Source organism: Chiloscyllium punctatum, chromosome 25, assembly GCF_047496795.1.
Source record: "Chiloscyllium punctatum isolate Juve2018m chromosome 25, sChiPun1.3, whole genome shotgun sequence".
Taxonomy (NCBI): Eukaryota; Metazoa; Chordata; class Chondrichthyes; order Orectolobiformes; family Hemiscylliidae; genus Chiloscyllium; species Chiloscyllium punctatum.
Window position 1 is genome coordinate 72,488,739 of NC_092763.1, and position 21,488 is coordinate 72,510,226.

Sequence of the window (21,488 nt, forward strand, 5' to 3'; positions counted from 1 at the left end):
ATGTTTATTTTTGGCAGACACTTTGATGAAAGAAACTTTTCCAAATAGTTATTTTGAATTTACTTAGTGCAGATATAATCAATTTGGAATAACATGATAATATTTATCCGCATTGATCAGGGTCTCTTCCCAGCACTATCTTTTCCCCAGATTGTCCAATCTTATAGAAAGGAACAAGAATTTGAGGTTTGTTAAAATTGTACAAGACTTTGGTTTGGCTGCATTTAGAATGCTGTGTACAGTTCTGGTCGCCATATTACTGAAAGAATGAGGACGTTTTGGAGCGGGTGCAGATAAGCTTTACGAGGATGTTGCCTGGTATGGAATGTGCTAGCTATGAAGAGAGGTTGAGTAGGTTAGGATTGTTTTCATTAGAAAAAAGGAGATTGAAGGGGGAATCTGATAGAGGTCTTCAAGATCATGAGGGTATACACAGGGTGGATAGAGATAAGCTTTTTCCCACGGTAAGGGATTCAACAACAAGAGATCAAGAGTTCAAGGTGAGAGGAGAAAAGTTTAAGGGGGATACACGTGAAAAGTCCTTTACACAGAGGTGCCTGGAACGCATTGGCAGCAGAGGTAGTAGAGGCAGGCACGGTAGATTAATTTAAGGTGTGTCTGGACAGGTGCATGAGTAGATGGGGAGCAGAGGGATACAGATCCTTAGGAATTGGGCGATAGGTTTAGACAGTGGATTTGGATCGGCTCAGGCTTGGATGGCCAAAGGGCCTGTTCCTCTGCTGTAAATTTTCTTTGTTCTTTGTATTTTGATTGTTTAATCTCCAAATTGTGTGCAAACTGTATACAAACATTTGAAGACTGGTGGAGAATAATATTGAATCATTCTACAATATTGGGAGTAATGTTCAGAGTGGCTTCCACACAACGTGGAATGGGACAGACTATTTCACCACAGAAAAAAAAAGCTTTTTCAGCTTTTAGCGTTGTTTGTTTCTTTTGAAGATCAGAATTTGACAGTATTTACAGTCCTTAGACGACTGCAGGTGAGTCTGGCCCTAATGGGACAAATACCTGTTTGGCGTCTTGTTAAGGAGAAACTTCTTCACCCAGAGAGTGGTGGCTGTGTGGAATGCTCTGCCCCAGAGGGCAGTGGAGGCCCAGTCTCTGGATTCATTTAAGAAAGAGTTGGATAGAGCTCTTAAGGATAGTGGAATCAAGGGTTATGGAGATAAGGCAGGAACAGGATAGTGATTAAGGATGATCAGCCATGATCATATTGAATGGTGGTGCAGGCTCGAAGGGCAGAATGGCCTTCTCCTGCACCTATGGTCTATTGTCTATTGTTAACTGAGTGTGCACTGAACATGAAAAATTTTGTTTTGTGTCAGGTAGCTGGTTGATAGGATTTATTGACATTCTCATGTATTTCTTTGTTTCAAATATTAAAGTTTTAATTGCGAGGCACTGCCCCTGTGCAGGAGCTTGCTAGATGCAATCCACATTGAAGAGTCAGGCAGACAGAGGAGACAACTTGCTGAATTCTCTGTTTGCATATCGGAAAAATGGGATTCCAGTGAATGAGACACATTGACTGATTAATCCTTTGGTTTACTGTGATAATGACTTTCATTATAAGGCAGATGCAAGATTGTAACCCTGCTGTGAAAGCAGTTATCATCTTCTTTTCAGAATCATGGATTTTCACATTTTATTTTCCCTTCAAAAATCTGACAGAAACCTGAATAAATCAAAGAGATCTTGGACTGGGAGCGAGTCTGTGTTCAGAAGATTTATCCTTTCTTCCACCTGGGATTTATTTGGGTGAGTAGAAAATCAGATGGCGAATTTTACATGGATTATGATTTCCGCTGTCATTTTTCACCATGCACTGCGTGATCCATTACTCCCAGGTGATCCATTACTCCCAGGAGCTGCAATACTTCCAGATACTGTAAATAATTCATTCAAAGTGATTTATTAATCCAAGGTGAATGATTACACTTAGGGGTGCAATAGACCCTTGTGATCCATTACTCTTCGATGGTGCATTCCTCTCAGTTGGATCCATTACTCTCAGTCAATCTATTAATCCAGTCTTCACATCAATCACTTAATTTCTTTAAGGTGAGCAAATACTCTCAGGTGATCCAGTGCTTTCAAGTGATCCATTACAGCACCAGGTTATCCACTAGCACACTATGATCCACTGCTTCATTGCATCAAAGCGATTCATTACTTTGGAGAGATCCAGTTCATCAGAACCTTAAGGTAGATTCATTACTCCGTGTTGACCCATTACTATAAAACTTCAAAGTGATTTCTTGGGTGATCTATTTCCCCTTACTCCTCTGGTTGTGTGTGATGGAGGTAAGTGGACGATGCTGTGTTGTCTGTGTTGGCGTTGGGCTGTGATCCAGAAGGAAGAATATAGCTTCTTTCTAAAGGCCAGGAGAGTTCCTCTATCCACAATGCAACTCTGGAATGCATTAATACCTTCAGGTTCCCGATAGCAACTGCAGTTTTGAATCTTTTTTTTTCAGTTTCATGGGTTAATCATCAGAGTTAGTTAATCTGGAGGTTGAGCTACCCTGCGCACATCAACAGAAATATTTGCCACTTCCCAATTTGCGAAATGAAAATTAAAGGTTTAACTTCACCGGATGTAACCTTCATCTGAGAAACAGGAAGGCGAAGTCTGTGTGATAAACATTGCTTTCTGGTTGGCAATTACATTCCTATGCTAAATTTGAGGACATTGTTCAGTTGAAGGGAGGTCTGGGCTCTGCACCTCAAATCTCAACATAGAGAGTGGCCACTCTATCCATTTTGTCCACTCTGATTCTAACTCCTCGACTTCAACTTCGCCTCCACTACAAACCTGCCCTGTGCTCTCTCACATTCTTTTCAAATATCTTTCCAAATTTCTTCTTGAATGGCAGTATGACCAGTATATACCTGTTTGATGCATGAGGGAGGTGGGAGATTACAATGGCAAGTGACATTATCAAAAAAAGAGCAGAGATTAAACAGAGCAGGGAAAACAAGACGAGGTGACATGATCCTAAATGAATTACAGTGCATTAATATTGTAGTAATTAATATGACAAAGTTTCACAAGGCAATATAGAACTAATTATATCACAGCATTCACACCAAATTCTTTATTCAGCTGCTGCTCTACTCTTCCATAATAGCGATGACACATTCTTCGAATCCAGGGACAGCATTTCATTAAAAGTTAAATTTGTCAATTTTCACTTAGTGCAATGACTGAACAAATTAATTTTATGCAAATTAATGCCTCGAACTGCCCTCTTGTTACTAATGTGGCATTTTCTTCAATTTTAAATTGCTGAAAGAAAAGGATATTGAAGATTAAAGAGTGAACCCAGCCACTGACAGGTACAAATAAAGTAGGTGTGAGCTTCTGGGTGAGGGCCCGACATTTGTTTTTTTTTTACAATCTCCATGGAACTCGATAACCTTTGAAAAGAGGTATGAATTTAGGACAAAACCTGTCATATGATGGAGAGGTCGTTGGTTGGATCAACAATTATTACTATTCCTAATTGGCCTGGAGCTACCTTCCTAAACTGTTGCAGTTCTTGAGGTGCAGAGACACACACAATGCCTTTTGGGAGGGAATTCCAGAGTTTTAATCAGCGATAGGGAAGGAATTGCGATATATTTCCAAGTCAGGACGGTGAGTGGCTCGGAGGGGAACTTGCTGGCATCGTATCTGCTGCAGGACTGAGCTTTCACAGTGATCAATTCAAGGAATCTAAAGCAGATTGATATCCAACTCAGAAAGTTAATTCCATTTCTCTCTCCATGGAGATTACTCAACCCGCTGAGCTTTTCCAGCACATTCTGTTTTCAGTTTAAAGCTTCAGCATCTGCAGTATTTTAAAAGAAAGACTTATGTCAAAGGATCATCCAACAAGATTTGACATCTGAAGACCTTTGCTGGAATAAGCAAAGCCAAACCAATATAGTGTACATATTACTCAGTATCTAGGCAACTAATGCATAAACCTGCAGAAATGTTATTTCCACCTTTAACTTATTACCACAGTGGAAAGCTCGAATTGTGCTTATACATAGTACTCAAGATTCTGTAGACACGTAGCCTGTGGGTTTCAGGGCAATTCCTCCCAGAATTTTATACGGCTTTTGACTTCACCAGTGTCGATCTTCCAGTATCCTTTTAAACCAAGTTCCCTTCACTTTATTCAATGGACTTTCTGTTACCAGGTTCCTTCTGTCGATTCCATGGTCCTTAACTCTTCACAACTCCCCGAATATGTACTCCAGCCTCTTCAGCCCTTCCACTTGGTGGTTACCCCGGTAACAATCCATTCCCTCCACTCAGATGGGCCATGCCCTCCCTACATCCATCAATGTCTGACTGACCCTCAGGCTGGGGGAGTCTGCAACAAGCAAATTGCTCACCTTCTTCCTTTGTGGACAGGGATTAAAGTTTACACCCGACTTTGAATTAGTTTTGACCTGAGCCCTTCTCCCATAGCAACCAGATCACATGCCCTTATCTCCATGCAGGCCAAGTAAGAAATCACATGAACTTGATTTTTCTCAAAGTCAAGTTGGTAGAAGGTTCTCGGCCTCTCCCCAATGACTCTATTTTATCTTGATGTAACAAAAACATCTTATTAAATCCAGGAATTATTAAAGTACCCAAGTTACTTCTGACTGGGAAAAGAACATAGAACATAGATCAGTACAAAACAGTACCTTGGCCTTCGATGCTGTGCTGACCTTTTATCAAACTAACCTACATTCCCTTCATTGTACTATCTTCCATGTGCCTATCTAAGAGTTGCTTAAATGTCCCTAATGTAACTGACTCTATCACCACTGCTGACAGTGCATTCCATGCATCCACCACTCTCTTTGTGTAAAGAACCTATGTTTGACATCTCCCCTAAACCTTCCTCCAATCACCTTAATGTTATGCCCACTTGTAACAGCCACTTCTGCTTTGGGGAAAAGTCTCTGGCTATTCACTCTATCTATGCCTCTCATCATCTTGTATACCTCTATCAAGTCACTTCTCATTCTTCTTTGCTCCAATGAGAAAAGCTTGAGCTACCTCAACCTTTCTTCATAAAACATGTCCTCCAGTTCATGGGGCATCCTGGTAAATCTCCTCTCCCTCCTCTCTAAAGCTTCCATACTATTATGAGGCGACCAGAACTGAACACAATATTCCAAGTGTGATCTCACTGGGGCACTATAAAGCTGCAGCATAACCTCGCAGCTCGTCAACTCAATCCCTTTGCTAATGATAACCAATGCACCATGCACCTTCTTAACAACTCTATCAACTTGAGTGGCAACTATGAGGAATCTATGGACATGGACCCCAAGATCCCTCTGTTCCTCCATGCCAAGAATCCTGCCTTTAACCCTGCATTCTGCATTCAAATTCGACCTTCCAAAACAATCACTTCACAATTTTCCAAGGTGAACACCATCTGCCGCTGATCAGCCCAGTTCTGCATCCTGTCAATGTCCCGTTGCAAACTACAACAGTCCTCCACACTATCCACAACTCCACCAACCTTTGCATTATCGGCAAAACACTCTTCCACATCCTCATCCAAGTCGTTTATAAAAAAACACAAAGAGCAGAGGGCCCAGAATTGATCCCTGCAGAACACCACTGGATCACTAAGCTTCAGGCTGAATACTTTCCATCGATCACCACCTTCTGTCTTCTATGGGCCAGCTAATTCTGCATCCAGACAGCCAGATTTCCCTGTATCCCATGCGTCCTTACTTTCTGAATGAGCCTACCATTGGGAACTTGATCAAACGCCTTGCTAAAATCCATGTACACAACATCCATTGCTCCACCTTCATTAACGTGTTTTAACACATCCTCAAATAATTCAATAAGGTTTTGTGAGGCATAACCTGCCCCTCACAAAGCCATGCTGACTATCTCTAATCAAGCTATGGTTTTCCAAATAATCATAAATCCTGTCCCTCAAAATCCTCTCTAATAATTTGCCCATCACAGACATGATACTGATTGGTCTGTAGTTCCCAGGATTATCCCTATTCCCTTTCTTGAACAAAGGAATAACGTTTGCCTTGGAAGAAATGGCTGGATGAAAATCGCTTGTGATACTCAAAAATAAACAGAAGACTATCAATGAACTCTGTGGAAAGCTCAAGTCAGCCAAATTCATTTTTGATTATCCATTTTTATATCAAAGGATCAGACAATAAGATTTCAGGGTTTAAGATCTTTGTTTTAATAAACAAACTAAAATCGACATAGACTACACATTACTCAATACCCAGGCAACAGGTTTCAACATGTGTGCTTGTGGTCAGAATGTATATTAGCATCTGCACAGCAACATACAATGAAGGTGGTGGGGTGGGCAGGGGGAAAGGATGTTGGTGGTGGTGTTGGGGAAGATCTATGATATATCCGTATGATAGATCAGTCCACAGACTTCTCCAAGATAAAGGGGACAGGAAACATTTCCATAATGGTTGGTTCAGCTTCAGCTGCAGTATTGTGTTCAGTCTTGGTCACCGTACCTCAGGATGGATGTGAGGAGCTTGCAGGAGATTCCCATGTCAGCACATGCCCCCACCTCCCACTCTGCTCCTGGTGTAACACCTTCCCAAACTCTTCACAGTAACCTCTTACAAAGCGACCCTCTCAGTCATCCCCTGCAGCTTTGTCACTACTATGTCGGCAAGTGAACAGTGGGTGAGGTATCTGACCAGCTGCTCTGTTTTCGAAGGTGCTGTCTCTGAGGGAAACCCAGCCAACGTCCAACGAGAACAACCAAATTCTTTTGTCCATCACAGCAATCTGACAGCTTAAAAGTTTGGTCTGCAGACAGCATTGTCTACAAATTCCTCTTATTTTATAGGCACCTTGTTTATTGTCACACCACTTCTTTCAAATATTACATTAAATAGCTGAAGAGATTGTTAAAAGCAGGGGGTGGAAATTACTATTTTTGATGCCTGCAGATGAAAATTGGATGTTTCTCTGATGTATTGTGTTACCTATTCACTGTACATTTATAGATGGCAGCGTCTCCTGCATTACAACAATGACTGCGTTTCAAAACTACCTCAAATGATGAAAATGCTTTAAGAGATACAATGGTCAAGGAAAATGCAAGTCCTTCACTTTTTATTATCTGTTGAACACAGAGCGAATATGAACGATGCTACGACCATTATTCCAATAAAGAGCGGGGGAGTTCTACTCAGCACCCTGGTCAGTGTTTATCCTTCGGCCAACATTATTATCAGGTTGCATAGAATCCCTACAGTGTGGAAGCCGGCCATTTGGCCCATCAAGTCCACACCAGACCCATTCCTCTGTCCTGTAACCCTGCATTTTCTGTGATAACCCACCAGCTTGCACACCCTTGGACAATTTAGCATGGCCAATTCATCTAACCTGCACATCTTTGGACTGTGGGAGGAGACCCACACAGACAAAGAGGGAACATGCAAACTCCACACAGGCAGTCAGCCAAGTCTGGATTCAAACCCAAGTGCTAACCATTGAGCCACCATGCCACCCCAGCTTGCTGCTGGCTGCTGTATTTCCTACATTATAATAGTGACTACACTTTTAGTAGTACCTCACTGACTTTAAATGCTTTGAGATGTCCAGTCACTATATAAATGCAAGTCTCTTATATCTTTTTATTCAATCAAATGTTCTTCATAAAATCATGGAAATTTAATACTTCCTATTCAAAATTGGTTTGATAAAATTAATATTTATACTTGAAATACTCAAACTGAATTTAGCCCTGAGCTTTATGAGATATACCAGTGCCTATGAATTGTCAAATATTGTACAATACCTCCTCCTACAGCTTCACACTACTTACTGCAACCTAGCCACCTCAAAGGGAACCTTCACTCTACACTTCTGTTTCAAGTATTATTAATATTTAGTGTATCTACATGAATCACAGTAAATGTACAGGGTGAAGATCAGAATTAACCAAGTAAGTTAATCTATTTTCTTTAAAAATGTGTTGTGTTTGAAAATCTTTTTAAAAAATTGAAAAGTGAGACAGCATTGCCACCTGCTGTTATATAGTAGTACTGCAACACAGACTGTGCCAATTTCAAGGTGGTTACTTCGGTTTGACAAATCAAAACAATTTGATTCTTATTATGTTTATTGTTGCGTGCTTTTTGTTTGCGATTTCCATAATACTTTTCAATCAATACCTTTTCTTTGAACATGGATATTTCTTCAAAACAAATCCTCCAATGAATGGTTTCCAATTGGGCTTTTTACCCAATTTTGAAAAGATTCTTTGAGGAGATGTGAGCATTGCTGTGAAGTTAGAACCAGGCCATTCATGGTTAAAACCAGAAAGCAAATTTTCACATAAAGGGCATGAGAAATCTGAAACATTTTCCTACAAAACCCTAAAGACAATTAGTGGTTTTACGGCTGGAGCTGGTAAATTTGTGTTTGAAATAACTCCACACCATGATCGTATGCATCACCAAGTCGCCCTATATTTAGGATGGAGAGTCCTTGATACTGATACAGATCCCTCAGAGCCAGCTCTCAGAGTGAGTAGAACCTCAGGCTGCCCTGGTTATTTTTTGTTTCTTTTTCTTTCCCGAGTGGCCAGTGACAAGCACTGCCCTTCAAACCAAAGGGCAATGCTGTGTGATCAGATACTATTTATATTTTTTTTATCTTCAAAACAGTGAAGGGGAGGGTAGGGACTAAATCAAAATAGAGTTGGACGGGGAAATAATACACTCCACTCCCTGCGGCGCCCACCTCTCCCTGAACGACTCCAGGGTGTTGGTGGACACCGCGTGCTCCTTCTCCAAGGACACCCGGGCTCTAACGTAACCGCGGAAGAGGCTGTCCTGTTTATTTTTTTTTTTTTTTTTTTTTTTTTCTCCTTTTACACATGCAGGAGTATATTTTTTAATTTAACCCCCACACTACCACCTAAGTGCAGTAGTGCTTATTTTTATCCCCTGCACCCATGGTGTGTGTGTGCAGGTGTGAGACACAGTGAAAAGACACAAAGTGCACGAATCTTTATTCAATTTCCACCACCAGGAAGATAGGAAAGACACCCGAGTGGCCAGTGACAAGCACTGCCCACAGGGCAATGCTGTGTGAGCAAGACAGTGAAGGGGAGGGTAGGGACTAAATCAAAATAGAGTTGGAGGGAGAAATGATGCACTCCACTCCCTGCGGCGCCCACCTCTCCCTGAACGACTCCAGGGTGTTGGTGGACACCGCGTGCTCCTTCTCCAAGGACACCCGGGCTCTAACGTAACCGCGGAAGAGGCTGTCCTGTTTATTTTTTTTTTTTTTTTTTTTTTTTTCACTCATTCTTCTTTTTTTTGTTTTCTTTTCTTTTCTCTTTTTTTTTTTTCTCTTTTTTTTTTTTCTTTTTTTTAAATTTAACCCCCACACTACCGCCTAAGTGCGGTAGTGCTTATTTTTTTCCCCAGCACCCATGGTGTGTGTGTGCAGGTGTGAGACACAGTGAAAAGACACAAAGTGCACAAATCTTTATTCAATTTCCACCACCAGGAAGATAGAAAAAACACCCGAGTGGCCAGTGACAAGCACTGCCCTTCAAACCACAGGGCAATGCTGTGTGAGCAAAACAGTGAAGGGGAGGGTAGGGATCAAACCAAAATAGAGTTGGAGGGAGAAATGATGCACTCCACTCCCTGCGGCGCCCACCTCTCCCTGAACGACTCCAGGGTGTCGGCGGACACCGCGTGCTCCTTCTCCAAGGACACCCGGGCTCTAACGTAACCGCGGAAGAGGCTGTCCTGTTTATAGCTGTCAGCCAGGGCTTCCTGACTGGACCAGTCCCAATCAGGAAAATCTTATTCTATGAGGTCCACCTGGCTGACCTTGTTGCAATCACTATATCCCTCCCCCTCTGAGTCCGAGGACACAGGCCAGTTCCTTTTTTGTTATAGCTCCTCCTGTGGTATTTTCACACCGGGTCAGGTTCCTCTGAATCTGCCTCTGATACGGGCAGCATGTAACGGACTGTATCTCGCCCCTTGTGCCCGCAGCGTCTCAGAACCAGTTCATTCGCCTATTCTGGCAGCAGAGGTGTGCAGTTGGTGATGTCCACTGTGTCCACCTCACATTCCAAGGTACCTTCTCCACTTGATGGAGGAGAACCCACGGGTTCTAGAGCAATCGGAAAGGCTGTTGAGGAGCCGGGCATGTCTTGCTCCCGAACCATTTGTGAGTTTGCAGCTTTCAGATGGTCCACGTGCTTATTCAGGGCCGTGACGTCCACCCGGACTCCATACGTCCAAGGACCTGACCTCACCCCTTATCCACGCAGGGCCATTCCCGCGGTTCCTTCACCAAACCTGGTCCCGTGAAATTGACTGTCTCGCTTAGAGGTGTCTTGCATCCGGCATTGGCGTTCCTGATGCCGTTCTACCCTCCCCTCCAGGTCTGGGATGATCAAATTTAACCTGGTGCAGAGTCTCCCCCATATTAGCTATTCTGCTGGAGCTATCCCCGTAGTGCATGAGGGATGGAACGATAATCAAATAGGAACTGGAACGGTTTAGTATCCAGTGAAGCTGAAGGCTGTTTCCTTAAGCCCGCCTTCAAAGTTTGCACTGCTCTTTCTGCCAAATGACGGAAGGTATGGAGCTGTCCTTAGATGTCGAATCCCATTCGACTTTAGAAAATTCTGAAATGCCCGCTGGTAAATGATGACCCGGTATCTGTCACCAACACGTTGGGGAGTCCGTGTGTTGCAAACGATGTGCACAGTATTTCTATCGTCATCCCCTACAAATTAACTCCTACATGTCCAGCTATTCTGAGGGGTGTCCACAATGACTAAGAACATTGAGCCCATGAAAGGACCAGCACAGTCAATGTGTAACAAAGTCCAGGGGTTACCCAGCCAATCCCATGGATATGGGGGAGCTGCTGGTGATGATTTTTGTCTTTGTTGGCACTCTGGGCACTGAACCACCAACATGGAGATGTCTGCGTCCAATCGTGGCCACCAGGTGTAATGTCTCACCGACATCTTCATTTTGGAAACTCCTGGATAACCCTGGTGGAGATCAGCCAGTATCTGACTGTGAGATTTGCTCAGGACAGCCACTCTTGTCTCCATAATAATTGTAATGATACGCACTTAGCTTTGAGCCCACTGCTGAGATTGGTCTGAAGCTGTGGGTGGCATTGCCTTGTTCTCTTAAAGTAGACCTAGCAGGGGTTTGTGGTCCGTTATTATTACAAATTTACATTCTTGAAGGTATCGGTCGAACTTCCTGACTCCAAATATGACCAAACCTGCTTTCTCTATCGAACTAAGTTTATTCCCTACTTTAGCCAAAGTCCTGGATGCATATACTGTTGGGCCACCTATAAGCTAATACTACCCTGATGCTGTACAGGAAGGCATTGCATGTCAATACCAGATCTCGCTTGGGATCATAATGTATCAACACCTTAGAGGACAATAGCTGTTTCTTCACTTCCCCAAAAGCCATGGCTTGGCCATGTGACCATTTCCAAGGCTGACCCTTTTTAAAGAGTTGATACAAAGGTGGCAGGATGGAGGCCAAGGTTATAATCATTCACCAGCCCAAGGTAAGACCTAAGCACTGGTACAGACATGGGAGCTAGGGCACCTTTGATCGCCCTCCCTTTACCTTCCAACTAGTGTAACCGGGTCTTGTTGACTCTGTAGCCCCAAGTGGGTCACTTGGGATGCCTGCAACACACACTTTACCTTGTAAGGTGTATGCCTGCCTGGGAGAAATGTCCAAGAACTATTTCCAAGTTTTCTAATTGCTCCATTATTAGTTTTCCCTGTTATTAGCATGTCATCTAGATAACTGGCGAGCCAGGAAAGACCTTGTAAAATGTTTTCCATCGTCCGCTGAAAAATTGCACAGGCTGACGATACCCCATCATGGATACACCAAATGGCAGTCTTGCATATTGGCACAAAACCTTATGAGTATTAATTGTAGTGTATTTCAGGGAATCCTCATCGAACCGCAATTGCGGGTACACATGGCTCATGCCCAACTTTGTGGAGGACAGCACCCCCCTGCAGTTTGTGTATAATCCTCTATGTGAGGGATTGGATATTTATTCAGCTGTGAGAAGCAGTTTACTGCTTGTTTAAAATCGCCACAAAGGTGAACCGATCCTTCTGGCTTCATAATCAGTATGACTGGTGTCTGCCCATTCTGCAAACTGGGCTGGTTTGATGATTCCTTCACTTTCCAGTCTCCTGATCACTGTCTCTGATTTTGCCCATAAGGCAAATGGCACTGGGCAGGCCTTGCAGAATCGTGGAGTTGCTTCCCGGTCAACATGCAAGATGGTCTTGGCTCCTTTGATAGTCCCTACACCTTCCCGAGAAACTTCCAGGCATTTAATCAGGACTTCACTCAGGCAGCCATTTTCTAAATGAAAAATGTTGAGCCAATCTCGGTGAATCTTGCTCAACCAACTCTGCCCCACCAGGTTTGGACCCAAACCTTTTAGTACAATCAATGGTAACTGAACCAGCTGCTATTCATATGTGAGTGGAACCAAAGTTGGACCCTTAATCTGTAAAGGTACCCCGGTATAGGTTCTCAGTCTAGCCGAGGTCTTGCACAAACTTGAGGGTTGGATTGCAGGGTGAATTTTATTAAAGACTGGTTCTGCTATCACTGATATAGCTGCACTGTCATCAACGTCCATGAGAAGCGGGTGACCATTTAACCAAGCATTTGTTTTGATTGGTTCTGATTTGGATGTTGCTAAGCCATTTAACTGTTCCAAGCCAAATGTGGGTGGGCCTTTCAGGATGTGGACTCTCCTGGATTTTGGCCTGTGAGTTCTCTTACTCAATTTGGGTCGGATGGGGGCTCTTTTGCTGTCTCAGGTCTGCAGACCGGCAGCAACTACAATGGCTTGCTGCCCCAATGATGAAGAAGATGTTGATCGTTTGGCTAAGGCTTGGCTTTGTTTTGGGGTTTTGCTGTGGGCTGACCGATAGTCCCTCTTTTCAGGATGTGTCCTGAGTGAGGTTATAAATTGTCTTCACTCAAGTGGTGTTCCCCAAGCTCAGTCAGCCTGGTGACGGTGTCCACTTCCATCTACGTACCTGTAACTCGTGTGTTCCACTTGCTGCATTTCCCAATGATAAAGCCAGTTGTAGTGCCTGTTTGAAGTCCAGATGAGCTTCAGCTAGTAGGCACTTTTTCAAGGTTACATCATTAAGCCTACATACCAAATGGTCTCTCTGCATCTCATTAAGGGTAAAAGCAAAGTCACCCGCCTCTGTTAGTCATCTTAACCTCATCAAAGCTCCCGAAATGGACTTCTCTGGTTCTCACATTGCTGAGTAAAATCAATAGCATCTCAGATTTAGAGGAGGCTTGGGATTGTAATATTTATTAACTAAATCTATCAACTCTTCAAACATTTTAGTAGCTGGTACCCGAAGGGAAAGTTAGACTTTCTGAAAACCTGAAAGAGTTGCATGTCCACAGGCTGTCAGGAGAATTTATTGTTGCTTTTTGTCTGCCCCAATGTCATTTGCCTGGAAAAAGTAACACATTATTTCTACATACTGGGCCCAATCAGGGAGCTCATATTCTATGAGGTCCACCTGGCTGACCATGTTACAGTCACTACAGTGTTGAGTGAAGTGGGAAAATAGACTGGCGAGCCAGATCAACCTTCACCTAATTGAATGTAACATATTTGAGGGACAAAATTGGAGTTTAGAAGAATGAGAGGTATTCTTATTGAAAAATATTGGATTCTTAAGGGGCTTGACAGGGTCAATGCTGAGAGGATGTTTCTCCCGTGGGAAAGTCTAGGAGCAGAGAGCACAGTCTCAGAGTAAAGGCATGCCAATTTAACACTGAGATGAGTAGAAATTTCTTCTGTTAGAGAGTGGTGAATCTTTGGGAATCCTTGCCACAGGGAGAGCTGTGAGGGTGGAGCCTTTGTATAGATTTAAGGATCAGCAAGGAATCAAGGAAAATGGATGTGAGGAATGTCAGACGAGTCATGATCCTATTGAATGGCTCAATCGGCTGGAGGGGCTGAATGATATACTTGTGTTCCATATCTTAATCACCCAGCACCTTCTTTAAGTTTTATAGTTCACTCTCTGTTCTTGATGTCTGGCTAAGTTTGAAGTATATTGTTACCTTGGTTCAGTTGTCAACTCCATGCCTTTGAATTAAAAGGAGTTCCAGTCTGTTATGGAGACTTAATCCGGATTAAAACTTGAGAACTGCATTATCCTTCTGATGTGCTTTGAACGTGTGGCCCCCGCGTGCCCATTCCTGGAATGACGAGCCAGGGAATTATGTTTGATGCCATGTTTGATTTATGTTTGATAGAGAATGTCTTCTAATTTTTTTGAGACCAAGATGGTCGGTGGGCAGTTAGCTCTCCGTCTCTACGGCAAGTGCTCGGCTGATAATTTTCTCTCTAATTTTCAAAATGCTGGGTGTATATAGCCCAATGACACATTAAATTCATATAATTTGATTGGTTACCAATAAAAAACAATAAAACAATTGGTTAAAACAAAAAACAATAAAATTCAAATTCCGTTGGTTTGTGGTGTCCTGGGCATAATTTAAACTAATCAGGTACGGTGGCTCAGTGGTTAGCACTGCTGCCTCACAGCACTAGGGGTCCCAGGTTTGATTCCAGCCTCGGGTGACTGTCTGTGTGGAGTTTGCACATTCTCCCCACGTATGCGTGGGTTTCCTTCGGGTGCAAAGATTTGCAGGTCAGGTGAATTGGCCATGCTAAATTGCCCATAGTATTAAGTGCATTAGTCAGAGGGAAATGGGTCTGGGTGGGTCACTGTTCGGAGGATCTTGTTGGGCCAAAGACCCTGTTTCTACACTGTAGGGAATCTAATTGACTAAGTTTGATTTGTTGTCAAAACAGCAAGCAAAACTCAGGTATCCACTTAACAGCCATTTGCTACATGTATCTACTTAGGAACAGCCTGTCTCCCAGCCTTTCCATTCGGGCAGCTGAGCCTACGCTTTAAGTTTACTTCAAAATTGAGAAAACACTTTCTATTTTAAAGTAAACATACATGCTTTCAACTTCATAACACATGATACGTGAAACTGAATACAGTGTAAGCAGAGATTTTATAGGGACAATAAAGGGAAGCAAGATTAACCAAATAGTTTTAAATCGTCAAGCTGTATGTGGATAGTTTTTTGGAGATGGTATTGCAAATTGAGAATTTAGCTCATATGGAATCTTGACGTTATTAAGAGAGGTGTGGAATGCAATGTTAAGGAAATTACAATGGTTTATAAAACTCATGCTGCATCTGCACAAACGTCTTTGTCTCTGCTAGAGAGAGGGGGACAATGCCCCACGGTTAGTGTGATACAAGGATTGTGACCCTGTACCTGGGCAGCTTCAACAATTACAACCACTATCGAGGGGTCTCCCAGCTGAGCATTGTGAGAACAACATTTGTCTGTGTTGTTCCTGTCAGACCACAGATCCAGGCTGCAAACATCTTCCCTGAAACCCAGTGAAGAACTGGAAGATCTCCAATTGATGTGATCATCTCAGTCCAGCAGCAGCAGGAGGAATAGCCCAAATAAAGAAGACCACTATATATCCCCTTCATCAATCTCACCAAGGCAGTCGAGGGATCTGTTTAAGCTATTGGGGACAATTAGTTGCTGCTGAAGCCATTCAATGCAATATCCTCTTTCCATGATAACACAATGAGTAAGATCACCCTTTCTAGCTTATTAATGAGGGTTGTGTTTCAGCTCTGACACTCTGTGGTATACTGTATTCTCCTCTTAGTTGCTGTCATAACCTTCTGTTCACCTACAGAGGTACCTACCAACGTGCCAGAACTGATGGAAGGTTGCTTGCTCTTGCTCACCTGAGATCGAAGGCAAAGGTGCACTAAGTCTCCATCAGAAAGTTGCTTTACACAAATAGTGCTGCACTAACATTCCACATCAAGGATTACCTTCAGCAGTTAAAGGACAGACTGCCTGATGCTGCTCAAGTGCTGCTTTGACCATTAGAGTCAGAAAGACAACCATCATGGTCCATTGTTACCATGGTGAGTTGTTACCGTCCCACCATCTGACACCTTCTGTGGGCGGCACGGTGGCACGGTGGCACAGTGGTTAGCACTGCTGCCTCACAGCGCCAGAGATCCGGGTTCAATTCCCGCCTCAGGCGACTCTCTGTGTGGAGTTTGCACGTTCTCCCCGTGTCTGCGTGGGTTTCCTCCGGGTGCTCCGGTTTCCTCCCACAGTCCAAAGATGTGCAGGTCAGGTGAATTGGCCATGCTAAATTGCCGGTAGTGTAAGGTAAGGGGTAGATGTAGGGGTATGGGTGGGTTGCGCTTCGGCGGGTGCGGTGTGGACTTGTTGGGCCGAAGGGCCTGTTTCCACACTGTAAGTAATTTAATCTAATCATCGACTATCTGATGCTGGATCACCAGCAAGCTGTCTTGTGATGCCAAAGACAGCATGCGTGTTGCAGAACCGCCAGCTGTCGTGCCCAAGCTGAGATAGAGAATGTGAACATTAACGTGAATGACAGTAACCTGAGCGAGACCTTACCTAACCAGAGGCCTGGCCTCTGGGCATCATGGTAGCCCACAAACCCACCAACACACTAAATCAGCAGCTAATGAACTTGAAAGACCCCATACAGGAAACAAGCAAAACTAATGTCATTTACAAAATACCTTGCAAAAACTGTAATAAACACATACATTGGACAAACAGGCAGAAAACTAGCCAGCATGATAGATGACTATCAATTAGCCACACAAAGACATGACCCACTCTCACGAGTATTCTTACATACAGAGGAAGGGCACCACTTCGACTGGGACAACACATCCATCCCCTGACAAGCCAAATAGAGACATGCACGAGAATTCCTAGAAGCATGGCATTCCAACCAGAATTCTATCAACAAACACATTGACTTGGACCCCATTTACCACCCTCTGAGAAAAAGAACATGAAATGACACCACAGGAAATGACATCACCAACCTAAGGAAACCTAAACACATAAATAGAAAGTGGGTCATTAACACCAGTGCTTCACTGGAGACTCGTTGATGATGTTACCTACTATGGTGACGAAACGTCTGAAAACAAACCTTGCAGCTCAGCGAGCAAATTTACATCCAGAAGGTGTAGAAGAGATCTACTAGAGGGAAGCAGAGATGAGGAACACCAGCTACATGGAAAAGCTCGAAACACTCAAATTGTTCAGCTGAGGGCAGATAAAGTTCGTGGAACATCTTTATAATCGACAATGGTTTGATGCAATGAACATGAAAAAACTACCATCCAGATGGTACAAGGTGTCAAGGTTTACATGTCATGCAAAGTCGCAGAGCACTTTCACACAGCAAGTAATTGTGATGTGGAATACATTGCCTGAAAGGTTGTTGAAAGCAGGCTTGATAACAACAGTCAAAGAGAATTGGATAAGTAATTTAAAGGAAAAAGTGATCAGGTATATGGGGAAAAGAGAGGAGTGGGATTAATGAGAAAGGTTGACAGTAAATCTGAAACAGGCACTATGAGCCAAATGCTTACCTCTGTGCTGAAATATTCTTTGAAAGAAACAGAATTTTTCTTGTTTTCTGCTCAATTTAATAAATTTGAAACTTCATTCTTTTCTGTCTGAGATGTGGGAGAACAGATATATAAATGCACATGTCGCACATCTTATGGAATCCGAAAGGATATTTAACCCCTGCAGTATCGTGCAGTACATGGTTTGAGATTGTGTGCCATATGGTGTTGCCTCTCAACCTGTGCCACATTCACTGCTTACCTGTGCCAAGCCTTTGTACATTGCTATAACTCTGCCATCATATCCCCTGCAAACCTGTCCCACCGCAGGGCACAAGTTCCAACTGCAGTGTGTAATTGAAAGCTTAGCCACACCTTCCACAGGATTGACAACCCAACCTGTCAAATTCATCAGCTAATTGGGCTCCGTGTGACTCAATCACTTACTGAAGTTTGTTGTAACTTCAGCACCTTGAGAATATTGTTCCGAAATGTCGACCTATCTTTGCTCCCTGTGTATTTCTTGTATTTTCCCATCAATTTTCTCACAATTTTTATTGTAAATACGTTGCTGCTCCAGGTCAGTACTAAATGTGGTCGTATGTTGTTCATAAAACTGAGGACGTCAGTATTTATCCTTTAGACTGAATGCATTAACATGCCACAGCCTGCAAGTTATCTTGTATATAAATGCAGAGGTAGAACTCAAAACGTATGATATGATGCAGACAACGTTCAGGCTTTGACCTACAGGCAACTTATTAGCCATGTCAGATTTTATTAGTTTTGCTAAGTTAGCTCACAGAAGCCATAGTGAACAAATGCAATCTTTTGCAATTACCACGGTAAGGCAACACAATAGATTTTTATGAAGTTTTATGTTATTTAAGCAGATTTTGTTTTTTTTCCCTTAAATACTCGTAGAGGGACTTACTGGTCCATCCATATACCATGTGATTGCAATACAAACACAGAAAGTGCTGGAGAAAGTCAACAGATCTGTCAGCATCTGTTGAGAGAGAAACAAGAATCGATGTTTAAAGTCAAATATGATTCTTCTGGACTTGAAATGTTCATCTTCGTCTATGGACACTGCCAGATCTGCTGTGTTTCTCCAACATTACTTGTGTTTATTTTAGACTTCCAGCATCTGCAGTATGTTGCCTTCATGTGATTGTAATGACTGCATTGTAACCTACTGGCACACCTTTAAGAAAACAAAACACATTTAGTGAAAAGAAACCAGGGAAGTTGAGAACTTATTGCCCATCCTTTAGATGATCAGAAATAATCCAGCAAGTCACTCTTGTCTTTGATTAATGTCACACCTCTCTAGGTAAGTCCTGTTTTGAAGGAATTCTAAATCGCATTCTCATGCAAGTAGGACCACCACCTCAGGATTCCTTTTAGTTAATTGAAAGCCATGATTGCTCCCAGTTGTCCCTAGCCCATTCAGTCCAATCAAATTGCTTTTGTGAGGCACAAGGTTCCAGGTTGCAGACCCATTGCTGCAATGCAAACAACCTGAAACGATCTGAGCGGAGATACTGAGGGACTGCTGCACTGTCAGAGGAACCATAACCTGAATGAGTTATTAATCAGAGACCTCATCTGGGTTAGTGCAACTGATTCTGAAGCACTGTTCACAAGAAAAGCAGAGGGGTTGCACTGTTTCTCTTACTCTCACTCATAATAATCCGTCAATCAACCAGAAAAGCAATATTAGTTGGGCCACAATCACTTTGTTAGTTGCTGGGATTGGCTCTGTGCACGTTGCATTAGTGACATTATAACAGACTTAAAGAGAAAGTGCCACCGAGTTCATAAAAAGAAACTTTTTTGACACATTGGAAGGCCACTTTCCCTTTTCTCAAACATAATGCAGCCCCTTCATTACCTTTAAATGCCCATTTTAAATCAGGCGATTAGAATTTGCAGAATATTGCGCAGTGAATGGTTTTTAAAAGTTATTTCTGATGAAGGATTTTCGATATGAGATTCGAGAGTGAGGTAACGAGTTTTTTTTTGACATACACCCACCTTATTATCGATATGATTTGGGGGATTCATCCACATGGGACAGTTCGTGGGAGCAGCAATTGCTGAAAGTGTCATTCTCCAGGTCCCGTTTGGAGGTTGCTGGGTCTCACTTGATGGCGCTGTTTCTCTGAAATGTTCACAGTGTCTTCGGGTTGAAGAAGAGACATGGGAGGGGGTGTGTTATTTTACAAACAGCTCCTCGGCTCCAGAAATGCTGCTCCTTCGGCCACAGCCACCCCCTCCAGCGTTAAACAGGAGGGAGAGCTGTGCAAAGTGCAGAGGTGGCGAGAGCTCTCTTAAATTCCGCTGGTTAGAAACAAGTCCCCGTCCTAACAGGACTGTCTTAGAGACAACAAGGAGAAAACAAAACAGCACCTGAACAAGTTCTCAATCCGGATCCGCTCTGCAGCCCACACTCTAACTGGGAAGCAACTCCTACTCTACCCCCCAATGAGATAATGGCACCAAACTGGAGGCAGTTTGAGTTAACTTACTTATATTAATCTTGGATGGACATGAAGGTTAGAGAGAGAGCAGAGATATAACGACGCCCTGAAGGAAACAGCGAGCCAATCGATTCTTGGCCGGGACATAAAAGAGTTTTCTTCTTTTGAAACAAACTCAACACTCCAATGTCCTTCCGGACGGCAGGGAGGAAAGGACAAGGTTTTGGATGTTCTCTGCTTGGAAGGAGTTGAGTCTCGGACATGTCAGGGGATGGGAATTGCTCCGAGCTGGTCTCCTCGGTTGCTGAGCGGGGTCCAGCCTCCCCGAAGCTCACCACGGCGCTGGCCACGGTGCTGATCTTTACCATCGTGGTGGACATTGTGGGTAACGTCCTGGTCATCATGTCAGTGTTCAGGAACAGGAAGCTCAGGAATGCCGGTAAGGTGCACTCAGAGACTCACTCACACTTTTTCTTGCTTCCGGGAGCTTCGTTAAACAAACGAACAACAAAAACAAAAGCCTCATGTCTCACTCACTCGCGAGTTGGTGTCTGCACATGGAAACGGCAAATCACCGCTGGAGGGAAATCTGATAGTGAAAAAGTTTTTTAAAAAATTGTTTTGTGCGTTATGTCTCCTTTAGCACTGGATTAGACAGGACATTACTTTTGGGTCGGAATGAGCAGGGTTGGCTGACTGTCCCCCTTTTGAGCGGTACGATTTCTCTGGTTCGATCCAGGGAGTTGTGGTTTTTTCATGCCGCCAGATATTTTGTAATCAACTTGTTCAGAGATGTAATTATACTCCTCTCAGAAGGTAGGACTTGAACCCAAGCCTCCCCAATCTGAGATAGGGACACTACCACTGCTCGACAAAAATGATTCACCCGTTACTAGATCTGGATAAAGCAAATTGGAAGCATATGGTTTTCTTGTGGAATGTCCCTGATCATTTTCTGTATCCCAACATCACCAACATAGACCTTAAATAACTTTATTTAATGAAGTATCATGCTTGGAAATGTAACTATTATTCCAGAGAGTGTAGCTGGCTTACAAAAGATACTCCAGTTCCTGAAGGATAGGTGATCCTCATCTATATCACATTGGGACTCTAGTGCCACAGTGATAGTGACCCTACTTCTGAACCAAAAGGCCCGAGTTTAAGTCTGCACCTACCCAGAGGTGTGCAATAACATCTCTAAACAAGTTGATTACAAAATATAGAATAATATCACTTAGAAATGATTGGATATGTTGATTTAAGAGACCATGCTTATTCTTCTCATTAAGGTTGAATTTAAAAAGAAACATTTCTGAAATGGAAAACTTCTCAGTGAGCAATGAATAGGTTACAATAAACTGCAAGGGACTTCTTTAATGTTAAGTTAGAAACTTAGAATAACAACTGA

General features: G+C 43.0%; 1 protein-coding gene across 1 annotated transcript in view; it reads left to right on the forward strand.

The window, feature by feature from the left end:
• Nucleotides 1-20,017: 20,017 nt before the first annotated feature.
• The window catches only part of LOC140495673 (melatonin receptor type 1B-like), a 155,205-nt gene continuing 153,734 nt past the window's right edge, over nucleotides 20,018-21,488 (forward strand). Inside the window, exon 1 of the mRNA XM_072594662.1 lies at nucleotides 20,018-20,516. Coding sequence (XP_072450763.1) covers nucleotides 20,339-20,516 — 178 coding nt within the window. The 5' untranslated portion in view covers nucleotides 20,018-20,338. The remainder of the gene's footprint in view (nucleotides 20,517-21,488) is intronic.